This window comes from Ictidomys tridecemlineatus, chromosome 4 (genome assembly GCF_052094955.1).
Source record: "Ictidomys tridecemlineatus isolate mIctTri1 chromosome 4, mIctTri1.hap1, whole genome shotgun sequence".
NCBI classification, from domain to species: domain Eukaryota; kingdom Metazoa; phylum Chordata; class Mammalia; order Rodentia; family Sciuridae; genus Ictidomys; species Ictidomys tridecemlineatus.
This window is the reverse complement of record NC_135480.1, coordinates 56,245,224-56,264,328: the sequence shown is the minus strand read 5'-3', so window position 1 is coordinate 56,264,328 and position 19,105 is coordinate 56,245,224. Positions and strand designations below refer to the sequence as shown.

The 19,105-nt window shown below is 37.0% G+C and overlaps 2 protein-coding genes and 2 non-coding genes across 4 annotated transcripts; 2 read left to right on the top strand and 2 right to left on the bottom strand.

Moving 5' to 3' along the window:
- Positions 1-5,170: 5,170 nt before the first annotated feature.
- On the bottom strand, positions 5,171-5,277 carry LOC144377486 (U6 spliceosomal RNA). The gene has a single exon (XR_013438485.1). It is a non-coding gene; the product is annotated as a U6 spliceosomal RNA (small nuclear RNA).
- A 44-nt stretch (positions 5,278-5,321) lies between these two features.
- On the top strand, positions 5,322-6,245 carry LOC144376811 (olfactory receptor 2D3-like). Its single transcript, XM_078045089.1, has one exon. It carries the CDS (start codon positions 5,322-5,324, stop codon positions 6,243-6,245), a length of 924 nt encoding a protein of 307 aa, XP_077901215.1.
- Positions 6,246-11,835: 5,590 nt separating this feature from the next.
- Positions 11,836-12,789, bottom strand: LOC101962566 (olfactory receptor 2AG2). Its single transcript, XM_005342467.2, has one exon. It carries the CDS (start codon positions 12,787-12,789, stop codon positions 11,836-11,838), a length of 954 nt encoding a protein of 317 aa, XP_005342524.2.
- Positions 12,790-18,722: 5,933 nt separating this feature from the next.
- LOC120890089 (U6 spliceosomal RNA) lies at positions 18,723-18,826 on the top strand. Its single transcript, XR_005734348.1, has one exon. It is a non-coding gene; the product is annotated as a U6 spliceosomal RNA (small nuclear RNA).
- Positions 18,827-19,105: the final 279 nt, after the last annotated feature.

Sequence of the window (19,105 nt, the reverse complement as noted above, 5' to 3'; positions counted from 1 at the left end):
CTACAGTGTAAGTGCTTCTCCCTAGTTTCAGATGGAAGATAATTACTTGTGCAATTTATTATTTCCTTCATCAAATCTTGGTAGATGTCCAGGTAACCATGATCCAACTGTCCTGCTGGTCATTTCTGGGGACATTCCAGTGGTCCAATGGCTACTGTGTCCTTTATACTTCTTTCCCTTTTTGTTGTATAATTATTTTGATTTGAATATATGAGTGAAAATAGGTCTAAGTTTCTATGTGTGGTGCTTTGTGCATGGGATAGATGTTTTGTGAATTGCTCAACAGATAATTATTTTCAAATTCAACTGCATCAAATGATGGGGGTAAAATCTCTAGCAGTCTCCACTTTGGAAGACTCATAAAATAGGCAGGAAAAGTACCTTGATATTAAATATATATATATATATATGTATATATACATATATATATATATATTGTATCATATAAAGGTGTATTCGTATAAGTCATATCATATAAAGATGTATTAGTATAAAACCCAGAGAAGCAAGAAGATGTTTAAAAAAATTAACTTTACTTAATGGAGGTGGTGAAAGCTTGGGCAAAAATGTGACAGCAGAGGTAATGACTGGAGGATGACTAGGAATTTACCTAGTAGGTAAAGCAAGAAGTGAACTTCCACATAGGATACAGGATGAGCAAAGGCATAGGCTCATGTGCCTTTGAGCATGACAGGACATTGCTTAAGAATAAGGAAGTAGGGAGATATTTATTTGCAGACATCTGCAGCCAGTCAAAGATGCTCTAGACCTAGAATATTTGTTCAGACTTAAGCCTATACACAATTGAGAATCATCAAATTAGGGAATGGAAAAATGATAAAATTAGCATTCTCAAAAGATTATTCTATTATATTTAAATAGGTTAAATGGAACAATATAAGAGGCACAGAGATAATAGAGCTAAAATAAACAGAAGCTACTGGGTTGGAAAATAATTCTAGGCAGAGAGAAAAGGAAAGAGATTTGAAATCTGAATTAAATCTTATAACTGGTTAAATTCTTCAGTAGGTGGGAAAACAAAGGAAGGAAAAATAACTTCTCCTTACAGTGTGAGAGTTAGTGTAGTTGCACATATCTATTTCATCTATATATCTCCAAGAGTATTTTTGAATAACACAAATTGTAGGGAAAATGTCATAGCTTCAAGTTTTATTATTTTCAATTTGAAGCTAAATGCTAAATGTGAAAATGCATGTAATACTTATCTATCCATGTACAATAAAGAATACATGCTTATTAATATTCTAGATAACTAAAACTTGTGAGTCAAATACTAACTTAAAGCTTATATAAATTATCAATTTATTTTTGAAAAAAATGAAAAAAATTAGATACTAATATTCTCATTTTATAAATATAGAAGCCAAGATATAATTTAAATGACTAATTGAAGATAACTATATATTAATCCATATAGCTCAGATTCTTTTCCAGTGTTTTTACACATTAGGAGGATTTTGTCTTTCTAGTGATATTGAGCTCTTCCATCTAGTTTCTTTACTGCACTCAGGTTTTTGTTTATTTGTTTGCTTGTTTGTTTTGGTACTGAGGATTGAACCCAGGGGCATTTAACCACTGAGCCACAAGCTCACCTCTTTTTATTTTAATTTTGAGGCAGGTTCTCACTAAGTTACTTATGGCCTTTCTAAGTTGTTGAGGCTTTCCTTAAACTTGTGTTCTCTGATTAAATTCTCTAACCTGTTGTCTAACATCATGTATGTATTTTATTTCACAGTATTTTAAAGGCTGTGTCTCATAACTCTAAAATAGAGATGGCCTATTTTCATTTGTTTGCTGATCTTCCTCTCCCTCTCTATTTACCTCTCCCTCTCTGTTGTTCTTGTTTCTATTTTATGGTGTGCCTTGTAATTTCATTTTCTTGAATGTAGGGCATTGTGCATGCAATACTATAAAACCTGTTTGAGGTTCTAAATAGAGGATTTATTTAGGTTTGGGCAGAGACTTAAGAAAAGATCATATTGTCTTATGAAAAATAGAGATTGTCTTGATTTAACATGAATCATTTCTATGTTTTCATTTAATTCTTTATTCCAAAGATATCCCAAACAAAGCCTAGAGTATTTGTCAATATCACGTATATTGGTAAGCCTTAAAGTCCAAGTTTTATCCCTTGTCTCCTACTATTTTAAGACTGCTGGAAATATCTTCAACTTTTCCACCTCTTATGCCCCAATTTCTGTTGTTAAGCTTATCAGATTCTCAGTTGCTTCTTGTTTTTTTTAATTTATTATTATTATTATTTTTTTTAATTTTCGGCGGACACAACTTTGTATGTGGTGCTGAGGATCGAACCTGGGCAGCACGCATGCCAGGCGAGTGCGCTACTGCTTGAGCCACATCCCCAGCCCCTCTCAGTTGCTTCTTTAGAATCCACAACCTTCCTCTGGGGACAGGGAATACTGCTGTCAGTCTCACTACACTGTGCTCCTTCTTTCTCCATGGTCTTTGTACCTTGAGACTTTACAGGCTTCATAGCTGTTTTCAGTGGAAAGGTTGGTTGAAAACCATAGATCCCACAATTACTAGAAATGGGAATCTGCTTATGTGTATTGGTATGTCTGTTCTGATGTTATCATGTGACTCTTACCCTAATGTTCAGCAATATTTACATTCCTTGGCAAAATCCTACTTAGTCATCAGATATTTGTCAATATGTGTGTGTGTGTGTGTGTGTGTGTGTGTATATATATATATATATATATATATGCATTTGCTAGTATATCATCTATAATATTTGCATTGTTAATCAAATGTGAAACTTGTATCATTGTGTGTGCTTTGTGTTAGGTTTTCACATTAGAGCCTGGTATATATTATAAACTAAAATGAACTAACTTGGAATAACATAGCTAAATACGATACGTGTCCATTATCTTTTGAATAGACTGGTTTTTTTTGCTTAAATTTTTTGGATATGTCTTTTGGGGACTCATTTTTTTTCAGAGAATTGGTACTTATACAACAATGGACTTTATCTAGTGCTGTAGATGCCATTGCAAGAAACTTTATTTTTATGTCTAGATGTGAGAAAGAAAGCATGTAGCCCTCGTACCTACTGAGATGACATTGACAATGATGAAGACTACCTGGGAGGAGTTGAATATTTGGATGGAACATAACCTTAAGCCAGACCTACTTTGGATTTTAGGTAATTCAGATCTATAAATTCACACTTTAAAATTGAACACTTTGAGTAGCCTTTTCTTTTTCCTACAAAGGACACATTATAATAATAACAAAAATGTGTTCTAAGTGGAGTACTGAAAGTCATAGTTACCAAAATACTAAATCAAATAGGTTAATAAGGAAAGCAAGGCACTTACTCTTTCTCACTGCCAAGTCTAAAAAGTCCTTCTTAGGTTAAATGGTAGCATTAACTCTTTAAATTTAGGTTAGTGGTCATCCATCAGATAGTATTTGAGACATTCTGTTGTGTAATATTTGAGGCAACAGATTTAAGTGAGATTTCCAAAGAATAACACAGAGGAAAAGAAGGATGGGCAGAAGGCATATTTACAGGGTGCTATAGAATTTTCCCTGATTGGTGCAGATATTTACACTAATGCTGCCTAATTTCTTTTCCATCTGCATTCAAACCATTGAAAGATAGCAGGTGTTTTTCTTTTCAATGTATACCATTAACTTCTACCTTATCCTGTCTCAAATCTACCTTATCCTGTCTCAAATCCTAATTTGAAGGTACATTCTATTTATGACTCTTTCTATGCATTCAGATAAAGCCCAATACCACAGTACCTCTTTATAAATAGCATCTATATTCTTTTTTTTAGTGCAAAAATATCATGTCTAAAATCAGGGACCAGCCTGCTGGGACTACATGCTGATTTAATAATTTGCAACTCTGTGGCTTTGAAAGTTCCTTTAAATCATCAGGAGGCCTCAGAATCTTTATCTATAAAGTGAGGTGGTCACTAGGGTTCAAATCTTGAAATTCTTCTTTTAAGGGTTCCTGAGATACCTCCGTGCTAAGTAAAGTGAGTTTTTTAGTTGTTGTTATAATGATGACGGTGAGTATTATTACTAGTGTTAACAGTTCTGTGTTCTGCTGCCTAGGACACAAAGTGCTAGACATGAGGGTCAGCTCCTGTGTCTCCCATATCTTCCGCATTGTGAATGGAATCCATAAATCTCAGTGTTAAAAATAAATTTACAAAAATTAGGTAGACATCAAAATACCAGATTTAAACTCACTTTTTGGCTCCCTGCTGGCTCTCCTAGCAGACCTGGCATGCACCTGATGACCTCCTTAAATCAGTCTAGCTGTCCTACCTGGATTTTGACTACTATTTAAGAGTGGTTTTATTTTAAATAACTATGGAAAAGAGCAAAAACTAATATATGCAACTTATCTGTTTGATCTCCAAACCATATTTTGACTTCCTACTATACTGTGAACAAATTTTTCCATTGATAATCTGTGATTTATGAGCTAATAAATATTTTGAAATCTAAAAGTAAAAACATTTTATTATTTAAATCAGTTCACTGAATTTTCCTACATCTAATTTTAGTGTTTACAAAGTATTTTTCAAAAAATAAAAATGAAATTTAATCAAAATAATTCTCTTAATATCTACATAGTAATTTATTAATACCTAAGTATATATACATCTGGATTACTGAAGATGCCAGTGTGTGATACTCATACTTGCAAGTTTATTAAGCAAAGGAAAATGTGTTTGAAATCTCTATGCACTGCAGGAAACAGAAATATGAACCTTAACGCTAACTGACCCCCTGTAGGAGGCAGATGAAATCTGATAGTCAAAAGTTGTACTTGTTAGCATTATACATATTTATAAAGCAACGAAAGATAACATTCAGAAGGCCTCTGTTCTCTCTCTCTCTCTCTCTCTCTCTCTCTCTCTCTCTCTCTCTCTCTCTCTCTTTTACAATTCTTATAAAGCATTTTATTGTTTCTCACAGGTTAGGGGAAATATTGTTTATCAGTAATAGAAAAATCCTTACTTAACAAAACAAGTGAAAAGCACCAAAGAATCTGTCAACAACTCCGATGAATTCCAGTGTTATTAAGTTACCGTTTTTAAACTATACTGTAATGTAGTACTCAAAGCTTTCATAAATACCAAATCCAATAACTCCTGAAAAAAATATGGAATGCTTCACGAATTTGTGTGTCATCCTTGTGCAGGGGTCATGCTAATCTTCTCTGTATCGTCCCAATTTTAGTATATGTGCTGCTGAAGCGAGCACCCTCTGTTCTCTTTCTGATGACAGGTACATAAAAATAAGAATCAATGGGAGAAGGAAACGAAACTTCTGTGTTTGAATTTGTCTTGTTGGGACTGTCACAGGATCCACAGATCCAAATCTTGTTGTTCTGTGTTTTTCTGATCATCTACCTTCTTTCCATATTTGGAAACCTGCTGATAATACTCCTCATCCAAGTTGACTCTCAACTTCACACACCCATGTACTTTTTTCTCAAAAACTTATCTTTTGCTGACCTCTGTTTCTCTACAAGCATCGTACCCCAGATGTTGGTTCACTTCCTTGTGAAAAAGAAAACCATTTCCTTTACTGGATGCTCAATACAGATAGTGGTCTTCCTCCTTGCAGGGTGTGCAGAGTGTGCACTGCTGGCAGTGATGTCCTATGACCGGTATGTGGCTGTCTGCAAGCCCCTGCACTATTCCACCATTATGACCCAGAGGGCTTGTTTCCAGCTGGCCACAGTGTCCTGGATAAGTGGGGCAGTTGTATGTTCAGTGGACAGTGCATTTACACTGTATCTCCCCTACCAAGGACGGAATGTCATTAATCACTACTTCTGTGAACCACCTGCTCTCCTAAAGCTGGCATCTGGGGACATCTACAATGCTGAGATAGCTCTCTTTTCAATGGGGGTGATTATCCTCCTAGCTCCTGTCTCCCTCATCCTCATCTCCTACTGGCATATCATCTCCACTGTGATCAGGATGCAGTCTGGGGAGGGGAGGCTCAAGGTCTTCTCCACCTGTGGCTCCCACCTCACCGTTGTGGTTCTCTACTATGGCTCTGGAATATTTGCCTACATGAGACCGAATTCCAAGATGATGAATGAAAAGGATAAGGTCATCTCTGTGTTCTATTCAGTCATGACTTCTATGTTGAACCCCATCATTTACAGCCTTAGGAACAAGGACGTTAAGGGGGCTTTCAGGAAGCTAGCTGGAAGATAATATGCCTCAGAGGCAGTGAGTTCTGAAATCTGAAAAAATATTTGAACATTTTGATTGACAACATGGTTCTGACATCCTCTTCCTTTCCTTCCCTTGCCTCATTTCTCAGCTTATTTGAGTCTATATTTATTAAATGACTTCTCTATGCAAGCACTGTGCCTACATCCACGAGATGAGTAAAACTCAGTGCTTTCCTCAAAAGATGTGGCAATCCACTAACAAGAGATCATAAACATAGAGATAACCATTTTAAAATTTCAATGAGAGGGACTATTTTTAGATAAGGTTAAAAAAAAAACACTGTGTAGACCCAAAGTGAAGGCAATAGCTTATTTGAAGATCAGAAATACTTTATGTAGATGTCTCTACTGAAATGATAATTGATTTATTAGTAGGATATACAATTTCAACAAGTATCAAGGTCAGGAAAGATACCCACGAGACACTATATCACAAACAAAAACAAAGATGGTCAGAGAGGGCACATTAAAATCAGGAATATGTCAAGAAATAAAGCTTAGTAATGATATTGTCACAGGATTATCTAGATTTATATTATTCTGTAGAGGGTTTTATGCACATGATGAACCAGTTTGCCCTATAGGAAGACTTGCCCTATAGAGATGACCTGGTTATGCCTTTGCTTAGGAGCTTCATTCTGAAAGACAGTAACAGAGTGGAATATTATGCTTGGCAGTTTGTGTGATCACAGTACGAAAGTTAGTCAAAGGATTTATGGTCTAGATATTATCTCAGAGGTTATGAGTCTATGATATTTAATATCTGAAATAATTTTTATCTTGTCTTTCTTTTAATTTCTATTATGAAGGGAATCTTATTGTTCAAAATATACCATCATATTCTGCTTTAATCAGTAATTCTATCAACCAACACATATTTACTGAGCTTCCTGTACTGAAATGCCTAGAAAGTTGGTAGTATTTTATTATTGTTAATATTTAATTACTACTTGTGCATTCTGATAATTTGTAACTTTGTTTGTGGAAACATTTAAATTGAAAGATATTTTAATAGCTATCTGACAGTATGATAGGCACTAAAAAATTGTGATGTCAATTAAGCATGAATTGCTCAGTCTTAAAGAGTAGAATTTTCTGGCCAGGCACAGTAATCAGACCTGTCATAACAGCAGCTTGGGAGGCTGAGACAGGAGGATCACAAGTTCAAAGCCAGCCTCAGCAATGGCAAGGCACTAAGTAACTCAGTGAGACCCTATCTCTAAACAAAATAACAAATAGGGCTGGGGATGTGGCTCAGTGGTTGAATGCCACTGAGTTCAATCCCTGATAACACCAAAAAAAAAAAAAAGAGGCATGAACAGATATATTAGAAAAGTGTCAGAACACACCAAAAATGGATTAATTCTTCTAAATTGTCATTGTGAGGGGCTGATGGTGACACCAGTAAGAAGAATCAGGTCAAATAATAGACTAGGTAGATAGGACTGGGAGAGAAAAGTATACCTCAGACAGGTGGAGAAAATGTGTGGGGTAAATGAGGCATGGAAGAAAGAGTTCTTAAGCATAGCACAAGAAGCTTTCTTTGAGCAAAGACTAATAAACAAAAATTACAACACTGTGGGGAAAGGTATGTATCACTTTCTTGATTTAACCGTTGCATAATGTGTACATATTTTAAAACATCATAGTATACATGATGAATGTCTATGATTTTATTTGTTAATTTAAATAAATAAAACATAAGCATGTTACTTTTTAAAGAATCAATATCGTATAATTTGATAAAGCAGTTCTGATCCAAGGAATCCACTTTACAAATGTGCATAAAAAGATTGTGGAGGAAGAGCAAGACCCTGGTATGATTCTCCAGGGTTTTTTTCCTCCACAGAAACATCAATTTGCACAGCTGTTCCTGCACCAAAATACTTTCACTACAGCACAGTACCTCATTTTAACATAATAATAAGAAAAGATACAGAAAAGAGATCTCCCTTCAACTACAACAACACTATGTGGAGAGATGTGTCCTGCTTGGGAGATAGAAAGGGAATTAAGACTGGGATTCACCTGATGCTGATTCCAGAGGTCTCAGGCCCTGGGTGTCCTGTAGCAGCAGGCAGGCATGGACCTTGATCTTGCTTTGTTGCTGGACTGAATTTGGCAATCTATGAGCTCCAGGTATGACCCAGCATTGTGGAACTGGTTGCCATGGGACTGTCCATTTCATATCTCCCCCAACCTTTGGAAGAATAATATAGACAGAATTTTCCACTTGGGGAAGAAAGGGGTGTGGGTACTCAGTTACTGCCTAGGAGTCTGAGATTAGTCTCTCCATGATAAGGCTCAGAGTCAGGCTGAATCCCATAGCCTGTAAACACAGGCCAGTCACTACAGAAGAGGTATCTGAGTCATACGAGGGCACTGTAAGAAAACAAAATTACAGGCCAATGTGATAAACATAGATGCCAAAATTCTCAAAAAATAATAGCAAACCAAATTGAGCAAAACATGAAAAGGGTTGTTCACCATTATTAAGCAGCATTTATCTCAAAAATGCAATGATGGTTCTACACATACAAATTAGTAAGTGTGATAAGCAAAATTTAAAGAATGAAAGTCAAAAACTATTTGATGGTCTCAATAGACATGTAAGAATCATTGAAAAATATTCAATATATCTTCCTGATAAATAGTCTAGTGAATTAGGTATAGAAAGAACATACCTTAACATAATAAACGCTAAATGAGATAAGCATTTAATTAACATCATTATCCATGAAGAAAGTTCAAAGATATTATTTTACAATGAGAAATAAGAGAGGGATGCCTTATTATGAGATTTGTATTCAGCCTAATACTGAAAGTCATAGCCACAGTACCATGCAAGAGAAAGAAATGAAATGCACCCAAATCAGAAAGGAACAAGTAAACTTGTCTCTGCAGATAACATGAACTTATATACAGACTAGATAAAAGTATTTGCCAACCATATATCTAAAATGAGCTAATATCCAAATATCCTAAGAACTCAGTAACAAGTAAACAACCCAAGTAAAACATGCCCAAAGAACCTGAGGAGACATTTATACAAAGATGGCCAACAGGTCTATAAAAAATGTCTATAAAAATGTTGAACATCAGTAATCACCAAGAAAATACAAATAACCCAATGAAGTATCACCTCCCACCTTTTAGCATGGCTATTTCAAAAATATGAAAAATAACAAGTGCTGGCAAGAATATAGGGAAAGGAATTTTTTCACATTGCTGATGGAAATGTAAATTAGTACAGACACTGTGGAAAGCAGCATGGAAGCTCCTCAGAAAATTGAAAATGGCATTCCCATATGATCTGGCAATTTCATGATGGAAACATATTCAGAGGATATATGAAATCAGTATTGCAAAGAGAAATCCCACACTCCCAGATTGATTACAGCATTAATCACAGTAGCCCAGATATGAAAACAACATAAATGTTCATCAATGGATGACTAAATCAAGAAAATGTGGTGTAAATAAACAATGACAACCTTAGGAAAGAATGAATTTTTGTCCTCTACCACCACCTGGATGAACTTGGAAGACATTAAGTAAGATAAAAAACAACACTGTGTGTGAACTCACCTTCTTTCATGTGAAATTTAACACAGTCAAACACAAAAAAGGAAGGCAAAATGGTGGTTACCAGGGAGATGCTGATCACAGAATACAAACTTCAAGTTAGACACAAGGGGAAGTTCATGAAATCTGTTGCACATCATGGTGATTATAGTATCGACAACAGTACTATATTGTGTAGTTGAAAATTGCTGAGGAAGTATATTTTAACTGTTCTTATCACAATAGTGCAAATATAAGAGGTAAAACACATATTAGCTTGATTTAGCAATTTCACAATGTATTCAAATATCAAGACACAATATTAGACACCAAAAATAGATAAAATTTTGCTGATAAAAATAAAAATAAATAAATATGCAAGTGTTCACTTTTTTAAAAATACAATAAAGTAAGATTAAATTTTTTGGAGACTGTTTATTCATCCATAATAGCCGACACAGTTTAAGCACAATTTAACCAGGCTAAGGTCTAAATGCCTGGCATTTATTATCTTATTCCATTTACCCAATAACATCAAGACAGCAGGCCTGTATTTATCACCACTTTTAAGTTGAGTACATGGAGATACAAAGGGTTTAATTCAGTTTCCTATTGTGCACTGAGGATAAAAAAGGAGCCAGGGATTCAAACTGAGGTGCTCTGTTCCCCTTCCTTTCTATCATTACTCTAAAATATACCCTCATACAAAGGAAGAAAATTCACTAAGTTTTAAAAGACAAAAGGAATTGTCAGTTACATATAAATTCAGTCAAATACAGTATGCATAGTAAAAACACAACAGAACAATTATACAGGTGATTTTTGCTTCTGTCTAAATTTCTGAATTTTTTCATTGTAAAGAACTCAGATCAATCAGTTTTAGGTGTTATATTATGGCTTATCTAAATAGATTAAATAATTTAAAATTATTTTTAGAAAGAAAACAGAACTTCCAAGCTCTCACAAACACAGTACCCAACCATAACAATCTTTACATAGGTGAGGTATTTTAGAGCTTCTGCATGCAACAAATTCAAGTTCCTACATTTTCTTATAAATCTTGCCATGACACTAAATATGATAAAAGAAAGCATGTTTAGCTTAGCTAGAGAGTGAGTTATATATATTTATGCGTCCTGTCCAGTGGACAGAGACATCACATACATTCACTTCAAGAATTTCATCTCCTTGCAGCTATTTCAATGCTCCAAAACACATATGTGTATATGCATTTAACAAAATTCAAAGAAAATATATACCATAGACTTATCTCACTGTTATTGTATACTTTTCTGTTTAAACTTGGGCGCTTTCAATTCTATTTCATTAATTTTAAACTTAGGCACTGTAAAAATGCCCCCAACATCAAAAAGACTCTGACAATTTTCAAATTGAAATGCCAGGATCCTTTTTCTTAGCCCCGTCCACTACACCAACTCAGGCTTATGCCTTTATGTATGAAGTCAGTATGACTGACTCCTCAGGGCTGGAATGCAAATGCAGTCACATAGCTTTTACTCTTCCCCATTAGTAGCTGACATCTTAATAAACAGCAAGTCTAATGTATCTTCTGTGGACCTTTTATTTACTAAAGATTTAAGAATCCAGTTCAAAGGAACAGTCCTTCAGTGCTAAGAGGCCATTGGAGTTTGCTCAGTCCCAAAGCAATCCCAAGTCCCTACTGCTACACAATGTTGAAATAGACAGTTAGTCTCCTACCATGGCTACTTGGTATGTGTCACAATGATGCCTCACCGGAGTGAGTCAAAAACATCCATTCAAAGCTTTTTCTTGTCCTAGTCCCTTTTTTATGTGGACTTCACAGGTCACTGATAAGTGCCAAATGAGTTTACATTAAAGTCTGTTTATACTAGAGCTACATAGAAGAAAATAAGGTGGGATTTTCAAAAGTATAAGTATCATCTCAGAGGATAATATTAAAGAATGAAGGAACATAGCAATTTCACTTTGAAAAGGAATAATAACAGGCAAGTCAAGAGCCCTCTCTACTGGGTGGGGTGTACTGGCAGCACACATTTTCCCAGAACCCTCCTCAAGGCCCCCATGACCTCCTTATTCCTCAGGCTATAGATGAGAGGGTTCAGGGCTGGAGTGACAATTGTGTAGAAAACAGAGATGATGTTGTCTTGTTTGGGACTGTGGAAGGAACTGGGCAGGACATACATGAATGTGGCAGCCCCATAGAACATCCCAACCACAGTCAGATGGGAAGAGCAGGTGACAAGGGCTTTCTTCTTTCCCTCATTGGAGGGCATGTGGAGCACAGTGGACAGAATTAGTATGTAGGAGGCAACAATAGCAGAAAGGGGCAGCAAGAGGAAAGTCACACCTGTCACATAAACCAGGAGCAAATATCTGGAGGTATCTGCACAGGCTAACTTCAACAAAGGTGGGATCTCACAGAGCAAATGTCTGATTTCCAAGGACATGCAGAAAGGGAAATGCATTGTATACATGGTGTGTCCTAAAGCAGTCAAGCATGCCAGGATCCAGGATGTGGCCACTGTGAGCCAGCAGACCCTTGGCCTCATGAAGATCATGTAGTTCAGAGGATGACAAATGGCCACATACCTGTCATAAGCCATGAAGGCCAGGAGGAGGTCCTCTGCACTACCCAGCATCAGTGCTAGGAACATCTGAAGGGCACAGCCTCCAAAGGAGATGCTGTTTTCCCTCCGCAGATAATCCAGGAGGGTTTTGGGAGTGACAACGGATGTGAACAGGAGGTCCACAAGAGAGAGCTGCCCGAGCAAGAAGTACATGGGCACTTGGAGCCGGACATCTGTTGTGATGACCAGAAGCAGCAGTCCATTGCTTGTGAGGGCCAGCATGTACAGGAAAGTGATCATGGCACAGAGCAGATCAGGAGCCCCGCTGTCATTCAGAATCCCCACCAAGATGAAGCTGCTTCCCCAGGTGGAGGAGTTCCAGAGCTCCATTCTGTTTAGTTCTTTCAGTTGCCTAAAACAAGATAGATATTCAGAGGCATTAACCTACCTTTTTGGTCCATCCCAGGATAGTATGCAGTGGTCAATAAAAATCCCATGAAATATACTTTCCTTCTCTCAGCTAAATTTCCCCTCTGGATTCTGAATTTCTAAAAACTTCTATTAAATTTTGATTTGCCCATCCATGTAAATGTAAAATAGGTGTGTCAGATAATGCTAATTATTAAGAATTATCTTTACATAAGATATGGGAAAGAATAAACCCAAAGATTTTTCTACATACATGAAAACTTCTCTCTCTTCATAACAAACCAATACACTGGGAAGTGTTTAAAAGCTGTCTGTTTTTCTACTTAAAGTTGACTTTGGTACACAATTCTACTTTTAAAATTTTATTCATAAAACCTGTTTGCCATCTTCTTGCTTAACTTGACATCTGCCTTTATGTTCTGCCCTCATTGTTTTTGACACCTTCCTCACTAGCAGGATTTCAGGGATTTTGGGTCACATGATTCTTATACTCTTAAGCCATCCTCACCTCCTTGTGGGGGATACAGTGACTGTGCTTTAGAGAAAAACAATTCTGGGCTTAGTTGAATGGTCATCCTGATGTAGGTTTTTGATGCAAATTAGTAGGAACAGTGGAAAAAGAACACTTGCCTCTTTGAAGGAAGTGATGAACTATTTACTCGGAAGGAGACAAGAAAAATAAAATAATGGGATCCACAGAGACATAGAAGTTGTTGGTATTTATGGTATATGATAAAAGGAGTGAGTTACAAAAGAGGAAGCCTTATAGAAAATGAACAAAACTGTTCTTTTACCTGGGAGTCAAAGCAACATTCTGACCATAAAAAATACCTTCCTCTGCTTCACACATCTTAGGAGCATATGGAAGGATGCTGGCCTTGCTGAGCCCTGAATCCATATGATATTACCAATGGAAGGGACTGAGGAGGAATGTTTTGGAGAGGGGTGATGGTATCCACTCAGCATGCACTTTATGAATGCAGATCTTTCACAGTTAGGTGGAGTATGTAGAAGACACTCTGGAAGAGAAGAGAAATTTTTAACAAAAAGTTCATCACCTCTCCCTTGTAATATCTGTACCGGCTCCTATCTTTCCTTATGTCACCTCTCTGATTATTTTAGAGTTGGGATCATAAAAACTTGACATCAGGAGACCCATATGATCCAGTCCCTTTCATTTGCACAGGTGGATATTTGCTAAGGAACTCTGATGTATCCAGTACCACACTTGATGCTAGGGTGGTAGCATAGATGTGAAAACTAATCACAAAAACACCTGCCTCACCCAATGGCAATAACCAATATATGAAGGGAAATATGACGTACTTCAGAACAAATAAGGGAGGTTTCACAAAATGATTCCCCAATAAAGTGGGTACAAGCTACAGGTTGAGAATGAATAGAAACTGGCAAGGTCAAAAACAGGGCATAACAAAAAGAGAGCAGATAGTGAAAGTCAGGTGTAAAAAAGGACATCACTTCAGTGATGTCTTTTCTGCAATTTTGCCATAAGGATCACTGAGCAAGGAGACCTTCAGAGAAACACACTCCTTAAAGTGAAGCCTCACCCTCCATTGGGGTATATAATATTCCTGCTGATTCATGAAACCAAAACTACATGACTACCTGGAAAATATTGATTGGAATACTGCCTATGAACAACAACAATAACAACAAAAATAAGATGTTCAAGGACAATTCTGGGTACGGTTGCTGGTAATTATAAGACTTGAAATGCTCTTGATTTTATTAAATAAAATGATGAATGGGTAGAGAAATAAAGGAAAAGAAATAATTGGGCACATTTCTCCAGATCTCTGGGCCAGTATTTGGAGTGATTTCAAAGAGGAGGGAAAAAAGCAGGGTTTTATTAAGGAGGTGTCGCCAGGCCTCCAGATTCCTACCTACATGCCACCTCTCTCTGTTTCAGGACTCTTGCTTTCTCTCCTTTTCCATTCACTGGTTTATCATTTCTAAAGATCTCTAAGTAGAAAGGCCAGGGAGCACCAACTGGACCAACAAAGGAAGGACTCCTCTCTGGAAAATTCCTGGAGATGTATGGGTATCTCAAACCAAGAGCAGTCAACAGAGGCTGAGGTTAATAGAGGACCATTGTACATGGTCAGTCCATTCAGATAATGCTAAAGCTTAGAAGCATATTTTTATAAGGTTTTTCTCTGTCATTGATCAGTATATTTAAACTTTTTCACTAACTTTAGTTGGTTTTCTGTGGCATGTTCAAGAGAAACTTCAACTGATATTAGGTATTCCTCTTTGGAGATGCTTTCTTTTGGGGGACCTCATCAGACTACTAGAGTCCAGGAAAATCAGGTGCACCAAGGGTAAGTACTGAGAATATTATTGGGAAGCCAGCATCAGGAATTCCAGAGACTCTGTACTGGCCAGTGGCACTAAATGATTGCAAAAGTTCCCACATATTCAAAGTGCCTACAGTCACCTTGTACAGAAAGGAGTGAATGAGCTGTAAAGCCTAAGGCACTAGAGAATCTGAACTGCAGAGTATATACCATCTTGATTCTGTTTCTCAAGAATTAGAGGGTCTACTGCCTAGAAACAGAGAAAGAGCCCTTACCTCAATTGGGGAAAAATACCACTGCTAGACCTCAGCAAGGATCCTGGGATTCAGAAGGTCCAGATACTGAAGAAAGAGGAAGTGGTTCTTCTGGCAGGGTTGGATATAGGTATGGGACCAGGGATCAAAGGCTCTTCTGATCACTGTCATTGACTCTCTTTCCTGGGGAAAGAGACAGATGCAGATGGGCAGCTGAGAACCTTGGGCAGGATCCTGGGGAAGCGATGAACTGAATCCCTTAGGAAGGATCCCATCCACTCTCCTTGTGAGAAAGTACTTCACAATCATAGGGTGATTTGGGCTGAATTATTGAGTCCTTGTACTCAAATCTTCATATGTTCCTCTCTTGTTGGGATTCATGAAAATGTTAAGCACCATAGGAGCTGGGGGGAGTGGGGAGATATGGGAGGAGCTACTCAAAAGAGACCCACTATTGGCTAGCCCCATTTTTCCTTGGGCAATTGTGAGTTAGCTCTGGCCTGTCCTGGGGGACATATTAGAGTCTCTTCCTCTCAAGTGACATGTCCTCCCCTGAAAATGCCACTCCAGGAAACTGGATTTTAATGAATCCTCTTGGGCATGTCTCTTGGCCCAACATTTCACTGATTATGAGCTCTTAAGCCTGAGGACTTGTTCTTTCCCATGAGGTCTTGCTGAGACTGTGTCTGACTAAGCAGATGGTGTCCAGAATTGGTCCAAGAAGCAAGTAACCCCTATTCTTTCTTCTGTCCAAATCATAGAGTGTATCTTCTGCCTCTGGAAGGGCTACCACTCTCCATCTCCCTCTATGAGGCCCTTGTATGGGCTATTACCAGCTGGAGGGAGTTAACAATACTAACATCAGATCTTCCTTCTCTGACCTTAGTTAGCATCCTACAGTGATTTATTGGATCTTCATATGCTTTTCTATTTCTTTCTCATTTCCACCCTCTCTCCTGCATGTGCACACGAGCATGTGCCTATGTGTTCTCTGCCCAGTGGGCTCAGCTGCTCAGAGGGATGAGAACACAGCACTGGTCTCCTCCATCATGGTTTTGGTTCAGGCATTTCTCATCTCTCACCCAAACCTTTGCTTCATCCCCCTCAGTTTTCATTCCTCAATCACTCATTTCACTAGTAATATTGGGAAAGACTGCTAGAGTTTTCACTCTTTTTACTTTCAATTTCAAGAAAGTTAAAATCAAATATATTTTTAGTATAAAAAGAATAAACCCTAGAAAACTTTTGCACAACAAAAGAAATATAGCATGTATTTATTTTCACCAGTATAAAAGTAACACACTCATAAGGAGACATATTAGTTAACATCTCACCCCAATGATGAAATAACTAAAAGAAAATTAAGTTACAAAGAGAAAAGTTTTATTTAGGAGTTCCAGTCCAGGTCTGGTCTGATTCTTGCTTTGGGGCACTGTTGGGTGTGCTGAATAGCAATAGAGGGGTGTGTGCAGCAGGGAAAAACTGCTCATGTTATGGCCAGGAAGTAAATAATAGTGAGAAAGAGGCCAAAATCCCCCTCAAGAGCACACTAACAATGACCTAAGGTACACCCAGTAGGGCCTACATCTTAAGGGTAGAACTGAGCGACCAAACACTTAACACATGGAATTAGGGGAGCATTTTATATCAAAACTATTGGAGGAAGTTTTTTATAGGTAAAATAGAGCAGGACTTTTCATTATAGAACAAAATGGAAACAACACTTCTGCCCACCAACATAAGAATAGGTTAATATTAACACAAAGGGGTACTATACAGAAATCAAAGCAAGGGAACCAGAAGGCCTAAATCCCTGTCTTTTTTTAACACACTTACTTTTTTTATTTTTATTTAAGTATATTTTAATTAAATTATTTATTTATTCCAATCTGTTACACATGATGGCAGAATGCAATTAATTTCATATTATACATATAGAGCACAATTTTTTAAGTCACTGATTGTACACAAAGTATTTTCACACCATTCGTGTCTTCATATATGTACTTAGGGTAATGATGTCCAACTCATTTCACCATCATTCCTACCCACTTGGTCCTTCCTTCCCCCCTCCTTCCCCTTTGTCCTATCCAAAGTTCCTTCCTTCCTCCCATGCTTCCCGCCACCCATCGCCCTTATGAGTCTACATCCTCATATCAAAAAAAAAAAACATTTGGTCTTTGGTTTTTTGGTATTGGCTTGCTTTAGTTAGCATTATATTCCCCAACTCCATCCATTTACCTAAAAAATGCCATGATTTTATTTGCTTTTAATGCTGAGTACTGTTCCATGTGTATATAATCACCAAAGTTTCCCTATCTATTCATCTACTGAAGGGCATCTGGGTTGGTTCCACAATTCAGCTATTGTGAATTGTGCTGCTATAAACTTTGATGTGGATATGTTTCTGTACTATGCTGTTTTAAAGTCCTTTGGGTATAGAACAAGGAGTGGGATAGCTGGGTCAAATGGGGTTCCATTCCCAGTTTTCCAAGGACTCTCCATACTGCTTTCCAGATTGGTTGCACCAATTTGCAGTCCTGCCAGTGATGTATGAGTGTACCTTTTTCCCCCAAATCCTTGCCAACAATTATTGTTGTTTATATTCTTGATAGCTGCCATTCTGACTGGAGTGAGATGAAATCTTAGAGTAGTTTTGATTTGCATTTCTCTAATTGCTAGAAATGTTGAACATTTTTTCATATGTTTATTGATTGATTGTATATCCTCTTCTGAGAAATGTCTGTTCAGGTCCTTGGCCCATTTATTGATTAAGTCATTTATTTTTTTTTTTGGTGTTAATGTTTTTGAGTGCTTTATATATCTTAGAAATTAGTGCTCTATCTGATGTGCTGATTATACCTTTCTTTTAAAATTTGTTTTACTTGAAAAGTAAAAGTTTATATTGATTATAGTCTCTATGAGAAATTGATAAACGTATGAACTGTGGATTTGCTGAACTGAGCTCAGTAACATTTCTATTGCCTCACATATTTATCATTTTTGTGATGAGAACATTAAAATACTATACTAAATAATAGAACTCTTGTACTTCTTCCTTCTATCTAACTAAAATTTTGTATCCCATGACCAACATTTTCACACACATTCCCTGCCCTCCCACTGGCCCCGGGTAACTACTCTTCTACTCTCCACGTCTATGAGCTCACCACTTTTATGGAAAATAGTTTAGCAATTTCTTATAAATCTAAACATGTCCATACCATATCCCAAGTTGTTTATGATGGGTTCTTTACCTAAGTGAATGGACAATTTATATTACAAATGTTTAATGGCTCTTTTCATGATCAATAAATTTTAAATGCTCACTTCAACAGCACATATACTAAAATTGAAATGATACAGAGATTAGCATAGACCCTGTGCAAGGATTACATGTAAGTTTGTGAAGCATTCCATATTTTTTCATACTAGACAAAGGCACCTAAAACATACATTGGAGAAAAGATAGCCTCTTCAATAAATGGTGCTGGAAGAACTGGAAATCCATATGGAGCAAAATGAAAATAAACCCCTATTTCTCACCATGCACAAAATTCAACTCAAAGTGGATCAAGGACCTGCACCTAATAGAGGAAAAAGTAGGCCCAAATCTTCATCCTATTGGGACTAGGCTCTAAATTTCTTAACATGACTCCTAAAGTGCAAGAAATAAAATCAAGAATTAATAAATGAGATAGACTC

Coding starts and splice junctions, on each gene's coding strand:
- LOC144376811 (XM_078045089.1), top strand. CDS start 5,322: ATGGGAGAAGGAAACGAAACTTCTGTGTTTGAATTTGTCTTGTTGGGA.
- LOC101962566 (XM_005342467.2), bottom strand. CDS start 12,789: ATGGAGCTCTGGAACTCCTCCACCTGGGGAAGCAGCTTCATCTTGGTG.